This window comes from Sus scrofa, chromosome 13 (assembly GCF_054392235.1).
Source record: "Sus scrofa isolate SSC_HxYL_T2T_F1_AM1 chromosome 13, Sscrofa_HxYL_maternal_Yorkshire_Landrace_v2.0, whole genome shotgun sequence".
Taxonomy (NCBI): Eukaryota; Metazoa; Chordata; class Mammalia; order Artiodactyla; family Suidae; genus Sus; species Sus scrofa.
In genome coordinates, this window is record NC_139395.1 from 153,877,624 (window position 1) to 153,893,197 (window position 15,574).

Below are 15,574 nucleotides of genomic sequence, written 5' to 3' on the forward strand. Positions count from 1 at the left end.
TGTGTAAAACTCATAGTTCAAATTCTAATCCTATACTACAGGGTTTGTTCTCACTTTCCCTTTTATTTGTACTTTTCCATCAGTGAGAAACCTGGCTCCTGTAGCCTCAGTTTATTTACTTAATTGTTCAGTCCCTGATCTCCTGACCCGCTAGGCTGGCTTTCACCCTGTTCCAATGCCTCCCATTACAGTAATGCCCCACTCCTGACCACCTGAGGGCTGACCCTGCTCCTCTGCCCTCCTGGGCACCTTCCCTCTCAACCTGCTCTCGTGCAGTCCCTACATGGGGTCAGCAACCTGCTCAGGTTGTTTGACTCTTGGACTGAATTGGAAGCCTGTATATTTGGATTTTTAAAGAGTTTGTCTTTATATGTGTACTTTTAATCAAAAACCATTCTTTAGGGTTGGTTGGTTCCCCCCCCCCTTCTTTCCATTTTTATATAGAGCCAAACGAGGAGTAAAATGGTGTGGTAGTCAATTTTTTGGAGATAATTAGACAGCATTTGGAAGAGTAAGATTACCTGGCTAAGGTCACAATGTGGGTAAATATAAAGAAAGTGCCTAAAGGGGAATTAACCACGGAGATAAAAACCAAAGAAGCAGGAGAGTTCAAATTTTCTGGGGGACTTTTGGAGGTGCTGGGTGAATGTGTGTTCATAATAACCAGTTGGTGGTGATATGAGGCCATTATAGCTTATTTTTTGTCTGCATGGGATTAAAGTCTGAGCCTTAAAGAAATGAGGAAGTAAGGTATGAATGTTGAGTTTGTAAGTACATCTTATTTAGCTTAAATGTCTTATGGTACACTAGCACCAGATTTAATTTGTACTTCACCAAAAGTGAAATCAGTCAACATCCTCAAAAATTGTAGTCTTCCAACAAAAAGTTATATATCGCCACAATTTTATGGAAAATTTGAATGCCTAGTTCTACTTTTGTACTGTTTTAGATGACTAAACTCTAGTAAAATCTTTTTTCCCTCTGTTTTAGTTTAAATACATATACTATGCATTGCTCCCCCAACCACCGCCCTGCCTGTTTAAAAAAATTATAGTTTGCAAAACCATGGTTCACAGTGTTGCAAATGAAGGTCTTACCTCTGTCCATATTTAATCTTTGCAAAAATCATTAGTGGTGCATGACATCATAACATAAGAGAGCATCTATGTACAAACATATACAATTTTATTGATATCTCTACAGACTACAAGAATTTTAAGTATAGTCACAATTGCTGAATGCAACAGAAAAATAGTAATTTGTCATTTTCTGAAAAGATGCAAAAATTCTGAAGATGAAAGATACATCAATGATGTCATCTGTTTCTTATTTCCTAGAATAAAACATCACATAATTAAGTACTAAAAATTATAGATTATTAGAGATTTTGATCCTGTGTACACTTGTCCATAACCACCACCTCGTTTATTTTCTGGCTTTACAGTTGAGAAGCCAGGCCAGTTCCAAAGGGGAGCAGCGTGAGAGGTGAGAACTCTCCCAAGTTTCCTAGAATTGCCTTGAATAAGGTAGACTCTCCCTTTTTGAAAGTGAAAGCACTCGTTCAGGGCACTGGATGCCACATAGTGAGTTCCCCCTTTAAACACTCATCCAGTAACTAATAAGTCCAAGTGGCCCTGGGAGCTAAGACAACAATCAAAAAGGGAGAGTTGTTCTTCCTTCTTGCTAATATCAAGTCCAATAACATACAGCTATGGCAGAACAGGTACCTGGTACCCATGTCTCCTCCAAACGAAGAATGAATAATAAATTTGGACCTGATTTATTAAATGATTGTTTTGAGAATTTCTACTATCCAACTATTGAGAATTAGTTTTCCACTTAGAGTTACATGCTGTTGAATTTCTTGTGATATTTCTTGGTGTCTTGTGTCATGTGTAAGGCAATCAAAACCTAGATGTTTGAATTGGAATAATTAATGGCCAAGTCACATGGGACAAAATCACAAAAACAGAATTATTAAGAGTTAATGGGGCACTGTCTGGTCATAAATTTGTTTAGAACATTTATTTGACTTGCAGCACAGAATGAATACCAATCTGACCAACACTACATTTCCAATGTCTTGCCTTCCCTGACCCCTCAGAAGTGGGGCTTAGACACCAGCCAGGGTAGACAAATGCATCTTCCTAAGCAGTGATTTTCAACCTCGGCTGGACATTGGAATCACCTTGGAGGCTTTCGAAACTACTGATGTTTGTTTCCTACTCTGAAAGATTTTATGACTGGGAATCTTAGAAGGTCCTTAGGTGATTCTTAGGTACAGCCAAAGTTGAGAATCATTTCCCTACATAAATGTATAAATAGACCATTTGTGCCTCGGTTCCTCACCAAAGATTCTTCCACTTTACTCTGGCTCTTGTGTCCCTCTCTACCCCAGCCCTCTTGTATCAAATTGGCACTTTCTCTTCTTTGCTAAGTCAGACCTGACCTATTCTTCATTTTGTACTTTCAAGGCTATGTTGTCTGCAAATATGTGCAATAAACTTCTACAGCCACACTCCCTGGAATGGTGCAATCCAAATACATGACTTACTGGCAAGTATTTCTGGCACCTGGAGCAGTGTGTCTGTGAAATAGTTACTGGTCAGAAATGGGGTTGAGGCTCCAGAGGACTGAGGTGAGGAAGCTGTGAAGGCTACCATGTTTCTTCTGATGCAAAGAGCAAGCCCTGACAGGAATGTCTGACTCTTTTTGGCATTGCCTTCTTTGAACAAAAGCGGTCAAGTTATAGCATCTTCCCATAGAGACCGGCTTTAACCACACAGATAAAACTCCTGGGTTGTCCCAATGCTCCTAAGCCAATGAGAGGATTTTTAGCTTACTCTTCTAAACTCACTTCATTTTCCCCTTCTGCCAAACATTTTAAAACCAAGTAAGTATCTCAAAGAGCTGATCTTCAACCAACCTTGGGCATAATCTTTATTTTCTTTTTTCTGTCTCAAAGCCATGGTGATCCCTTAATGAGGATAACAGACAAATGTTATCTTTAAAATGGACACATGACTCACATCAAAAGGGACTCCAACAGTAAAGTTTTTCCTTTAGATCTTTCCCTAAGATCTTTGAGAACTAGAGAACTGGATTCTGATTGATTAACTTAAGAATCATTCAAATGCTATATGAAAGAACTGAAAAATTGTCTTTATGACTGAATTATCAGAAAACATCTCACTGAGTTCTGTCACCATCCTTCCAGGGTTAGTAAGAGAATGACCCTGATGATGATTGGGTCTCAGGGAAGTATAGAAAGCAAGGTCAATAGTACTCCTTTTGTAGGGGATTGAAATTAATGATAAACCAATCATCCTTCCCTTCATACTCCAAGGTTAATTGGTGATTTCTTGGTAGGGATTATTGCTCACATTATTAGAACCAGGAAAACAAATGTTTCTAGCTTCTCATTGATGAGTAGAATACAAAGACCCATTTTCTCCTGTGCCACTAAGAAGTGCTCATCTCTTTAGGGAGTCTTAAGGAGATAAGGTCAACTCAAAGAGACTGTGGTTTTCAAGCATTATCTTCTGATGCCACCTTAAGCAGATAAAATGTAATTTTGATGACAGCTAAGGCTCAGAGTCATTTTCTCTCATTGTTCGAGTTACTAGAAGTATTTTTCTTATGTTCCAAATAGAGGCAAGGCATTTAAATAGTAGAGAAGAGAGATGTAAAGAATTACAGGTACTGACAGTACTCTTTGCAAAGATGATGACGATGATAAGATGGTGGTGGTGGTGGGGTGTGTGCATGCGCTAAGGTCAGTGCAACAGAACAGAAATGTTTAAAGAGAAAAATCACATCCACAATAGACTCATGTTATTGCTATCTCTTTGAATTATAAAAATAATTTTGATACAGTAAAACCTCATTAATTTGTATGCCACTATTCAGGAGTTTGTAGGACGAAGTTACCTTTACATTAAGAAAGGGTTTATAAAAACAACATTGAAAGACACATTTAAACTACTTTACAGAACCTGTTCTTTTCAAGCATTTCAGAAGCATTTTAGTGCCAATTCATATGCTTATTTTAAACATTTGATCTATTCATTAAAACTAGAGTTTTAAGCACTTCTGTGAAGTGCTATTTTGTCCTTTCTGGTATTTTTTCTGTATGCTTTAAAATATTATGTAATTGTTATTTTTAATTGATTCATGTAAGCTTTCTCCAAAATAGTATTTTATTGCATAGGAACCACACATGTAATTTTGAGTATAATAATTTGTCACTGTGCAGTAGTAGTACTTAATTTTATACAAGACATATTATATATCCACACTTAAGCTGTCTTCAAATGATGTAGAACAGTGGCTGTCAACTGGGGGCAATTTTGGCAATGGTTAGAGACATTTTTGATTGTCATTACTGGAGCGAGCGGGGTGGGAGTTGGGGTTGCTATTGGCATCTAGGACAGAGGCCAGGGATGTTGCTAAACATCTACAGTGCAAAGGACAGTGCCCCCTAACAGAATTTTCTGTTAGTAGCGCCATTGTTAAGAAGTGCTGATGTAGAACAAGTTAAGTCAAATCTTATTGGGGCTTTACTTATAGTCATTGAATTTAATGTCACTTTGGACTGAATTTCATTGCTTCTAAAACTAATGTTTTACTCTTTTAGTTTTTTTTTCAGTATAGAAATGATAAAGTAACTGATCAGAACATTGGGTCCTTGAAACTAATGGTAAAAATAGTGTACTACAATTTAGCTACCAGCGTTCTCCAAATCCTAGTCTCAGCTTTTCTTTCTTTTCTTTTCTTTTTTGGCCACGCTTGTGGGATGTGTGAGTTCCTGGGCCAGGGAGAGAACATGCACCACAGCAGTGACCTGGGCTGCTGCAGTGACAATACCTAATCCTTAACCTGCTGTGCCACAGGGGAACTCCTTGAGTTTCTTTAATATTTTTACTATAAAATTTTATGTATCATTTTGTATTTCCAAGTCAGGCTCTGTTACCCTAAGGCTGTTCTTAAGAGCCTGGAGAGATTTGTGGAGAGACTTTTTTGAGTAATCAGGGGAATTCAAAGGACTCTGAGAAATGCTATCCTGGTATACCTTTTCTGACTCTACCATCTCTTCTCAAAGATTAAAATTACTCAGAACATTTAAAGGAAATGCCACTTCAAATTCACTAAAAATTTAAAAACTGAAAAAACAAACAAATATTGTTTTTGGCTATTAAAATAGCCTGGATTTCAGGAAAGCAGTGAATTCTTAAGAAATGTAAATGTGAATCTGGTAAGACCCTGACTAATCAAAATTGAATAAGCCAAACTCATTAATTTTCTTAAAAAAGACTCTTCAAAAGGAACAACATACATATTAGAGGCTGGTTCCCAGAATCTGCATATATTCATTTCCTATGACTTTTGACTTCCAGAATCATGGTAACTAATGCTAGCAGGTGTCTTTATTTTGTTTGCCTCTACTAGCTCTTTACTGAGTTATGATAGACATGGTGACGAAAGCCAAGATAGCAAAAACACCATCACATTTTATATAGATTTTCAATGATAGATATTGAACCAAAATGTGTTTTCTAATGAAAGCCCTTTTTAATCGGAAATGTCAGAGTCCCTTTCCTAAAACATTAATTGAGGTTTTACTGAATCAGACTAAGGAGAATGACCAGTTTGGTCTGTGAGTGTCAGGCTGCAAGAGCACCTTTGAATTGAAGACCCCACTGGGACTGAACAGTAATATACTGTGTAATTGGCAGACAAGGATACAAATGGAGCATTAAAAATATGTCACCTTAGAAACTGAAACCAGAGTGTGTGAAATCAGTTCTCAGAGCTAACTGCATTGTTCCTCTAAGTCTGGTTTCCCCAAACCTGTTGTCAACTCCCCTGCAGAGTATAAGCCAGGCTGAAAAAATGCTTCGAGGTGACCCAACCCTGCATGGTTTGTGACTAAAAGTAGCAACTTATTCTGAAGGTGATAGAAAGGAAACAACTGCGTTAGGAATAATTTACTGTACTGGCAATACTTGAATATGACCAAGAACTGTGAATGATGTAAAATATTATGGAGCGAGAGGAATGTTTTAATCAAACTCTTGCCGTAAGAATTCAATAATGTCCTAGTATAATGAAAATTATAGATGAGAAGAAAACTCTGGTTTTGTTTTCTTTTTCAGTTAGGTATCGCAAATGTACTTGAAATGCACTGATATCTTCTAATGCAGATTTTTTTAAATTGTCAGGTGTGGCCCAATTTATAAAAATAGTTTACCGTAAATCTTTTTTTCTTCTGTCACAACATGCTTTTTTTTCTTTTCCTCTTTAAGATGTTAATTTATCATGCAAAAATTTTTTTCCATTAAGTGCATTAATGCTTTTGTTTGTACAGGATTTTTTCACATCAGAAGGACTCCCCGTAGTTCCTAAATGTAAATCCTTAGCAAACGACACGCCAAGATGCCAGCTCTGTTCCACGTGGGAAAAGGCAAATTCAGCCATATCTTGGGATTTTAACCGGGTTCCATCTTTGGGTTGTACAGTGTCTCTGCTAAGTCTCACTTATGATAACTTCAAATGGACTGTAATGGAACATTTTGTAGAACAGACTGGCTTCTAGCAGTTGAAGAGTGATGCTGGGAATAAATTCAGTTTCCCTGAATAATGGTTTCTTAAAGCAGTCATAGCTTCTTTAGAAGTTTAGAATTGGTACCATTTCTTATCCTTATATTTCAGCATTAACTGTAAAGAAAAAATAGTCACCATAATATGTTTAAAAAGATCTTTAAAAGTCTTAATCAAGCAAGCTCTTATTGAGCTAATCATGCATCTCTAAATCTCAAAACTTAAAAAAAACTTGATTTTGTAAAATGAAATGCATATAAAATATTTTTTTAAAAAATTAATCAAGCTTTAAAGAATTGGCTGACAGGAAATGATTTTTAATGACTGAGACAGAAGGGAGTGTGCACCCCAGCCTCTACTGCCCCTCACACCTTCTTGGGGGGATCCTGTAGCCAACCCAAGTACCTTTGTAGCTGCTGATGCACAACCCAGACTCATTGTATCAGAACCAAGGGATAATTTCCTTTTAAGTCATCCTCTAAGGTAAAGAAGTAAATACAGTATATTTTTAAAAAATCCTTTTTTTTCCCCTGACACTAGGGAACTTATAATGCTTATAATGAGATCCTAGTTATCTTGGCTTTCACACAGGATTACTTACAGTGGCGTCTCTGTCTAGGCTTTCTTGTGTGGGACCAAAATGTTTAAAGGCATTACTGTATGAATACCCCTACATTTACTTAGGTTTACCTCATGCGCATGTTTGGAAAATGCTTCTGCACTGGTCATCATGCCTGCAGTTTTCTCTTCCAGCTCTCCTAGCCTCTGTCCCCTCTCGTCAAGGGCGATCCGTGCACGAGTCAGCTCTCCCATCACCCCTCCAGCAGCACCTTTCATCCCTTCTATACTTCCTGGTCCAGGAATGTGCTGTGCGAGGCTGCGTGATGCTTTTCCTGCTGACGCTTCTCCAACTGGGAATTCAAGCCATGGCAATTTAAAACATTTTGTCGGTAATTCAAGTAACCATAATTCAGTTTATCACCAAAGTACTCATATTAAATTCTACTGTTATAACTCTCATGAAAAGAGACATATTTGTGCCTATCCTAGATATGTATTTGGAGATATTAGCACTTAAGAAAAACACCTACAAAAAAGACAGAGATTTTGTTACCACATGCCTTTTTGTGTATGGCGGGGGCGGTGGGGTGGGTTCCATACAAAATGGCATAATTGCATTTCTTGACATTGCTGAATTAGGATGCTCACAATTTTATTGTGACCTCAATTTTATTGTGACCGTGTTAGTATCTGTTCCAATCTCAGGCCTGATTATTTAAATTTCTGCCCAAGTGGGCATTCTGACCTTCTCTGTTCATCCTGCTATCAGCCTTTGTAAGCCTCGCTTGAATCTGTGTGTGTAAGTACTAGAGAATGGGGTATATGTATGATGGGCATTAATACACATATGCTGAAAATTCTGTTACTTTATAAAAGACTAAAAATTTCCTTATCATTTACAAGGCGTAGTTTCACTTAATTTTTTTTTTTTTTTTGTCTTTTGTCTTTTGTCCTTTTAGGGCCGCACCTGCGGCATATGGAGGTTCCCAGTCTAGAGAACCTACTGGTTTCGAGCTGTTGCTGCCGGCCTATATCACAGCCACAGCAATGCCAGATCCAAGCTGTGTCTGCGACCTACACCACAGCCCATGGCAGCACGGGATCCTTAACCCACTGAGTGAAGCCAGGGATCGAACCCACAACCTCATGGTTCCTAGTCGAATTCATTTCCACTGCGCCACTGTGGGAACTCCCAGTTTCACTTAATTTTAATGAAGCATTTTTTAAACATTGAACAAAAGCTATCTTGGTAAAAATTTAGTGAGCATTCCCAAGGATATAACATGAGGAATGGAATCTAGATCAATTTTTTAAAATATAAGGGCCTTACTGAGATATAATTCACACACTTGTAGAATTCACCCTTTCAAAGTGTAGAACTCAGTGGTTTTTACAAGAACTCACAGGCTCATGCAACTATTATCACCATCTAATTTTAGGACATTTACATCACCCCAAAGAGAAACCATATCCATTAGCAGTCCCTCTCTCGTCCCTCCTGGCCCCAGTCCCTGGCAACTACTATTCAACTTTCTGTTTCTATGGATTTGTCTATTCTGAACATTTCATATAAGAGGAATCATACAATATGTAGCTTTCTTTGGTCTTCCTTCTTTAATTTAGCCTGATGTTTTCAAGGATCATCCATGTAGCAGCATGTATCAAACTTCATTCCTTTTTATGGTTGAGTAACATTCCATTGTATAGAGGCAATTAGATCTAGTAAACAGAAGTAATTTTCATGGTGTAGAAACAAAACCCTAGTCTAGAATTTGAGATTATATATTAAGTTATACACACACACACACACACACACACACACACACACACACACACACAGGTCTTCTGTGGTACAGTTTTGCAGTCAGGAATTTACTCACAGAGCTCTTCTCTGTCAAATGTTTGTCCACTTCCACCAAACAGTCCCTTGAGAAAGCCTCTGTTTTGAGCTTCTGGTGTCTCTATGGGAGTAAACAAATCTCCTAGCATGTCCTATATCAAATTCAAAGAATAAAGCATTAGATTTACTAAGAAGAAGTTAACAGATCAGAAGATCACACGGTGACATGTTAGAGCACATCATGAAAAGGTAGTCTGTTTCCCATATATTTTCCTACTGATTTTTGCTTTGCTCCCAGTTCTCTCTCTGGGATTTCTTTCTCCACTTTCCTCCTTTCCTTTTCCTTCTCCAAGAACTGACATCCTAATATTTTCATTTTTCTGCTCTCTTCTCTTTTCCATTCTACAATTAGAAAGCATGGGAAGGTAACATTCATCCTAGGATTAATTTATACCTGATCAATGACTATCAATCTACACTTCTGATCCGTTTTCTCTCACCATAGCCTCTTTCCTGCCCTTTCCTTTCCTGAACCAAGCATGGACCACCCTATGAAACAGGAAGCCTTTGGTGGTATGTAGAAGAGGTTGGATTTATTTTTATAACATGTACAAAATTATGAAATAGCTCAAGATGTTTTAAATGAGTCAAAGTAGGCAGCTACTGCATGGTGAGGTACAGTCTTTTCAATATCTGATGTGATTTAGATTTATTGGGGAAATACCTTGTTAGAAATACAGATGCTCAGGCTTTGTTCCACTCATGCTAGATTAGAATTTACATAGATGTGCTCTGGCTATCTGTAGTTTAACTTGCTCTAACAAAGCTTTAACTTGCTTCAGTCTTTCGAAAGCAGACCAAAATTTGAGAATCAATGGTTTGGAAGAAGGAACTTCAACCCTAAATCAGAGATCTCTGACTAATAATCAGTTTGCTATGAACTTACAGCATGACCATCTTCATCACTTCCCTGCATTTCTACTCCCCAGACCTGTGCTCTTCCTGCTGAATCTCTTCTCATTGGAAATGCTGCACCATCTACTTAATTTCTCAGCCCAGAAATACAGGGATAGTTATTAATTCCTTCCTTTCACTCCCACTTCTAACAACCCTCCAATCCAACTGATTACACTTTATTGCCATTGAATCTGCTACCTTTTCTCTATCCTCGCTGTTGGCTGCCTTATTTCAAGCCACTATTATTTTTGGCCTTAATTATTTAAAAATGCTTCTGAATTGTCCTCCCAACCTTTAGTCATAATTTCTCAAAACCAAATGCCATACTGCAATCAGAATATTAGCTTTAAAAACAACTTTGTTAAACCTTAATGACTTCTTCTAATGTTGAATAACATTTATTTTTTTAAAACTTACTATGTTCCAGGCACTGTGCTCAGTGCTTTATATGAATTCTTAATTGTCACAGCAATGCTCCAAGGTAGAACATACAAGTAGATTAAGTAAAATGGCCAAAGTTAGCAAAATGCAATGTAAATAGCTTATACTCTGAAACTCTATGTTTTAATGAAAGGGTTTTAGTTTGCTTATTTGTGAAATAAGGGGATTGAACAAATTAAATCCCTAAGATGCTCTTTCAAAATTTTGTGATCACATTTACTTATCCAAGGTTAGATCGACTTTTACATTTGTTTCTAGGTTCTGCTTACTTCTCTGATCAAAGAGAAATGCCCAATACTAACCTACAGGACATGTGTGTATTTTGTATGGCTCATAATCACAACTAATTTTTCTTCAAAAAAAGTCCATGAACTCCCTGAACTGTATGCTCAATTTTTGTGTGTACATATATTCACAACCCTGGAGGAGGATTTTTATAATCTTTCAGAAGATTCTCCATAGGCAAAAAAAAACCCCAAACAATAAAGTCAACAAAACCATTGATATGTATGATCTTCACATTCTCCCCCCCACCCTTTTTTTCTTCTTTTTTTCTGTGTATATCTGGAACCACACTAGAACTTGGTAGGATCACAATGATGAACAAATATTCAAAACATGTTCTAGGGAAGGCATATTTATTGTTTGGTCCAATAACATTTTAGCTTTTAGATGTCTCTCTCTCTTTTTGCAACCATGTCCAATGTTTACATATAAATGTGCTTGACCTACCTGTAGGTTATCACACATCTCTTGACTATATGTTAACCGCTGAATTTCAGTAGGAGAGACAAGGTATAAAGCCTGTCCTTCGTTGGTGAAACAGAATGTCCGTGCTATCCTCATGTCTGTCAGTGGCAAATAATTCACATCCAACATTGGGCGAAGACTAGGTAGGCTGAATGGAAAAAAGCAAATCTACATTTCATATTCAAGTTGTTAGAAGCTTTTAATTTCTATGCATAAAATGTACAGATAATTACATAAAATAGTTTTTATACCACTATTTTATGATCATTTCTTTTTATCCTCTTGAAGTCTCCCAATGGTAGTAAACTAGACTTTCACATAAAGTCATACTCAAAAAATTGTGGGGACAGTTCTATAATAATCCACATGAAAGCAGGATTAAATGTAGTGGCCAGCAATTTCAGAATACTTTTTGCAACATTTTACAGATTTCTATAGTAGGGTTATAATTTTTCATTATGGCAGGTGTTCCCGTCGTGGTACAGTGGAAATGAATCCAACTAATATCCATGAGGATGTGGGTTCAATCCCTGGCCTCACTCAGTGGGTTGAGGATCCGGCATTGCTGTGAGCCATGGTGTAGGTCGCAGATGCAGCTTGGACCCTGAGTTGCTATGGCTGTGGCTTAGGCTGGCAGCTGTAGCTCTGATTAGATCCCTTGCCTGGGAATTTACATGTGCTGCAGTTGTGGCCCTAAAACAAAACAAAACAAAACAAAATTTGATTATGGCAGAAACACCACAGCTAGAAAGTGCCTGACTGCATACTCCATGTCTTGTCTCAAAAAAGCAAAACTCCTGGGTCTGAGAAGATTATGCACTGATGAAGTAGGTCTAGTCCACTGTGCCTCGTAATGGAGTGGCTTTGCTCCTCATTCCATTACCCTCCATACACAGCAACTGAAAATTACATTTGACTTAGAGCACCTGCACTGAAGGCATAATTAGTAAACACAGCTGGGGCTGTAAGGCAATGAGAATAAGTTATAAATAATAGATCAGAATTTGCACATCCAAATGAATACTGCATCTCAAGTGTCTTAGTGACTGGCTTCATGCTTATCCTAATGTAGCCAATGTACTATATATAAGAAGGTACCTTTGGATTCGGTCTCTAGAGCCAGATTCACAAACTTCTAAAGGAAACCAATCTTAATGCTTTTAAATCACACCTCTAATGCCAAAAGGAGAAAAATAAGCTCGTGTATAAGTCTCAAGCTTTGAAATCATTCTACTGATTCTAATGTGTACAATGATATTAAATTATCCCAGATCATAAAACCCGTACCTTGAAAAAAAGTACGTATTTCTCTTATCAAAGTAGCTTGTAATTAAAATGTAAGCCCTAGAATCTCACCAAATAAAATGGAACCCGAAATGTGTGCTATTGGAAAAAGCTTTTCATGAGGTTCTAGCACTGTACTGCCCAGTATGGTAGCTACTAGCCATGTAGGGCTTTTGAGCAGTTGATATGTGTCCATCTGAATTGAGATGTTCTATTATGTGTAAATCACATACTGGATTTCAAAGATTTAGAATGGAAAAAGTATATTAAAAATATATGATGGCATTTGAAGTACCTAAGCTCTTTAGGATATGAATCCAAAACAAACCCAGTTAAACAGACTTCCACTCAGTCAGATTAATGAGTGGTGATGGGGAAGAGGTTCCTGTGGATTTTCCTGATAAGCTACATTGTCTATGGAGCATAATAAAAGCAAGCCAACAAAATAAAACAAGTGTAATCACTTTTGGTAGGAAAGTGAAAACAGTAAGTCAATTGTTAAGGGCTAGGAAACAAGTGCTCTTAAACCTGAAAAAAAAAAAAAGTTTTTTCTGTGCAAGGACACCTTTATAAAGAAATACTGTCAGGTAACTAAAGATGTTCTCACTAAATATGGTTCTCAGAGCCCAGTTGAGGACTCTTTTCTAGGTCTGGGGACATTGGTACATGAGCAATCATTACCTACCTACCAATTTCCTGAAAACTAGGACTTGAGGAGATTGGGCTGTGTAGTTAAGTTCTCTTGGGTTTGGGAAGATCTGGGAATATACTCAGCATAGAAAGATGATCAAGGTCAGGAATATGCCAGTTTGTGGACTTCAGTTATTCAAGCCACATATTTCCTATCCACATCCTACATATTAATAAAATCATGGCAAAATCACTTCCTTTCAAATATTTTTGAGTTCCCAATGAACACATGAAGTTTCCACTAAGACATAATACTAAAGTAGTTATTTTCACGTAAAGCAGATTTTTTACAGATAGGTCATCTTATCTTTCCTATTGCTATAACTCCTGTTTTTTTTAAACTCTAGTTTTTCATTTCTTAAGAAATCTCCCTCCTAATAAGTGTAAATGTAGCACGTATTATTTAAATAGGAATTTTCAGATATATCATTTAAGAAAGTAAGACATACTAAAATTTTGCAAAAACAGAGTAAATAATCATCAAGCTAAAAACTCAATTGTGACATAACATTTTAATGTCTTCTAATTTAAAAGAAAAATTTTGAGTGACTAAATGTGAGCTTAGAGGAGAGTAGACACATTTTACCCCCCTCTAAACCTAAGCATGTCTGGGAGTTAAGTCATTATTTTCAAACAAGACTGGAATGGCCTTCTTCAGAAATTTCTGAAAAGAGTTTGAGGAAGAGAAACCAGATAAAGAAATAACAAGAAATATGTAACAGAATAAGCAGGCCATAAATGGCTGTTTTTATTTTTTTTTCAAAACTGTCTCCTTCACTACTTCTTGGCTTACAAATCTACTCATGTTTCCACTACATAAATATATATATATATTTTGTCTTTTTAAGGCTGCACCTGCAACATATGGAGGTTCCCACACTAGGGGTCCAATCAGAACTATAGCTGCCGGACTATGCCACAGCCACAGCAATGCCAGACTCGAGCCACGTCTGTGATCTACACCACAGCTCACGGCAACGCCAGATCCTTAACCCACTGAGCAAGGCCAGGGATTGAACCTGAGTCCTCATGGATGCTAGTCAGATTTGTTTCCCCTGAGCCACAATGGGAACTCCCATGTTTCCACTATTTAAAAAAAAAAATTATTATTCTAATGTTTTTTACAACAATAAAACCCCCTTCAAAAACCTAGTTTTGCTCTTGAACTACTTTCCTGTCTCTCATCTCTTTTTTTACCAAAATTTCCTTAAAAAATACCTTCAGGAATTGGCAAAATTTTTTAAAAGGGCCAGATAGTAAATATTTTAGGCTTTGTAGGCCATGTGGTCTCTGGGGCAACTACTCAACTCTGCCCTGTTGTGCACAAGTCTCTATAGGCAATAAGCTAATGGGTGCGGCTGCATTCCAAAACCTTTGTTGTGGACATTGAAATGTGAATTTCATATAATTTTCACATATCATTAAATATTCTTCTCTGATTTCAACAATTTGAAAATGTAAAAATCCATTCTTAGCTTGTAGCCTGTATAATATCAGATAAGGGGGAGAGCAGGGTAGGTATGTCCCAGGGCATTCGTTTGTCTGAAGATTTGCCTTCTCAAAGATCTCCAATATCCTACTAGGTGCCAGATCTAGTGTTTTTTCTTTTTTCTTATTACATTTTTTTCTTGTACCCAAATTCTTTGACCTTTCTGCTCTACTTCTTGACCATCATTTTTGTAGTCTTCTATCCTTTGTTTTGATACTCTCCTTTCCTTTTCATTTCATGAAGTTATGCTATACTCATCCATTTCCTATCTCTCTGATGACCTCTCAATATTCTTTGGGGAATTTTCTTTCTTTCTTCTACTACATAAAAGTAGATATGCAGACTTTTGATTTTTGCCCCTAGATCAGGCTATTTTTCCTCTTTTTTACACTGTCTTCTCTGATGATTTCATTCACTGCCACAACTTTCACTAATGCATTTACATAACTAGTTTCCAGAGCTGGATCTTCTACCGCTATCTTTTAAGACTCCTTAAATTGCTTGCTAACCTTCTTTAAGCTGGCATATAAATACCTCACTTTTCAAACATTCATTCTCATACTTCTCATTATCAGTCTTTCCAAATTCTCCTGACTTTTATCTGCTAATGACATTAGTTTTATCCAAGTTCATGAAAAAAAAAATTAAATTCCAACCCTGAGACTTCATGACCTCCATTACCTTTCATGACCAATCGGCTTTATATTCAGCAAATTTCCCTCAATTATCCCTCCCATCTGTTTACACCTAGCCTTCAATATAGCTACCATTTCAATTTAAAAGCACATCCCCAAACTCTCCCTCCATGTATTTCTTTTTGTTTGTTTTTGTCTTTTTGCCTTTTTGCCTTTTCTAGGGCCGCTCCCATGGCATATGGGGGTTCCCAGGCTAGGGGGCGAATTGGAGCTGTAGCCGCCGGCCTACACCAGAGCCACAGCAACGCAGGATCCAAGCCATGTCTG

General features: G+C 37.3%; 1 protein-coding gene across 37 annotated transcripts in view; it reads right to left on the bottom strand.

Moving 5' to 3' along the window:
- Positions 1-1,164: 1,164 nt before the first annotated feature.
- Positions 1,165-15,574, bottom strand: part of STXBP5L (syntaxin binding protein 5L) — a 325,816-nt gene continuing 311,406 nt past the window's right edge. For all 37 annotated transcript variants that reach the window (XM_021070302.2, XM_021070300.2, XM_021070297.2 and 34 more), the window contains 4 exons: positions 11,132-11,297; positions 9,042-9,153; positions 7,291-7,511; positions 1,165-6,717 (listed from right to left, as the gene is read on the bottom strand). In XM_021070302.2, coding sequence (XP_020925961.1) covers positions 6,676-6,717; positions 7,291-7,511; positions 9,042-9,153; positions 11,132-11,297 — 541 coding nt within the window. In that variant the 3' untranslated portion in view covers positions 1,165-6,675. The remainder of the gene's footprint in view (positions 6,718-7,290; positions 7,512-9,041; positions 9,154-11,131; positions 11,298-15,574) is intronic.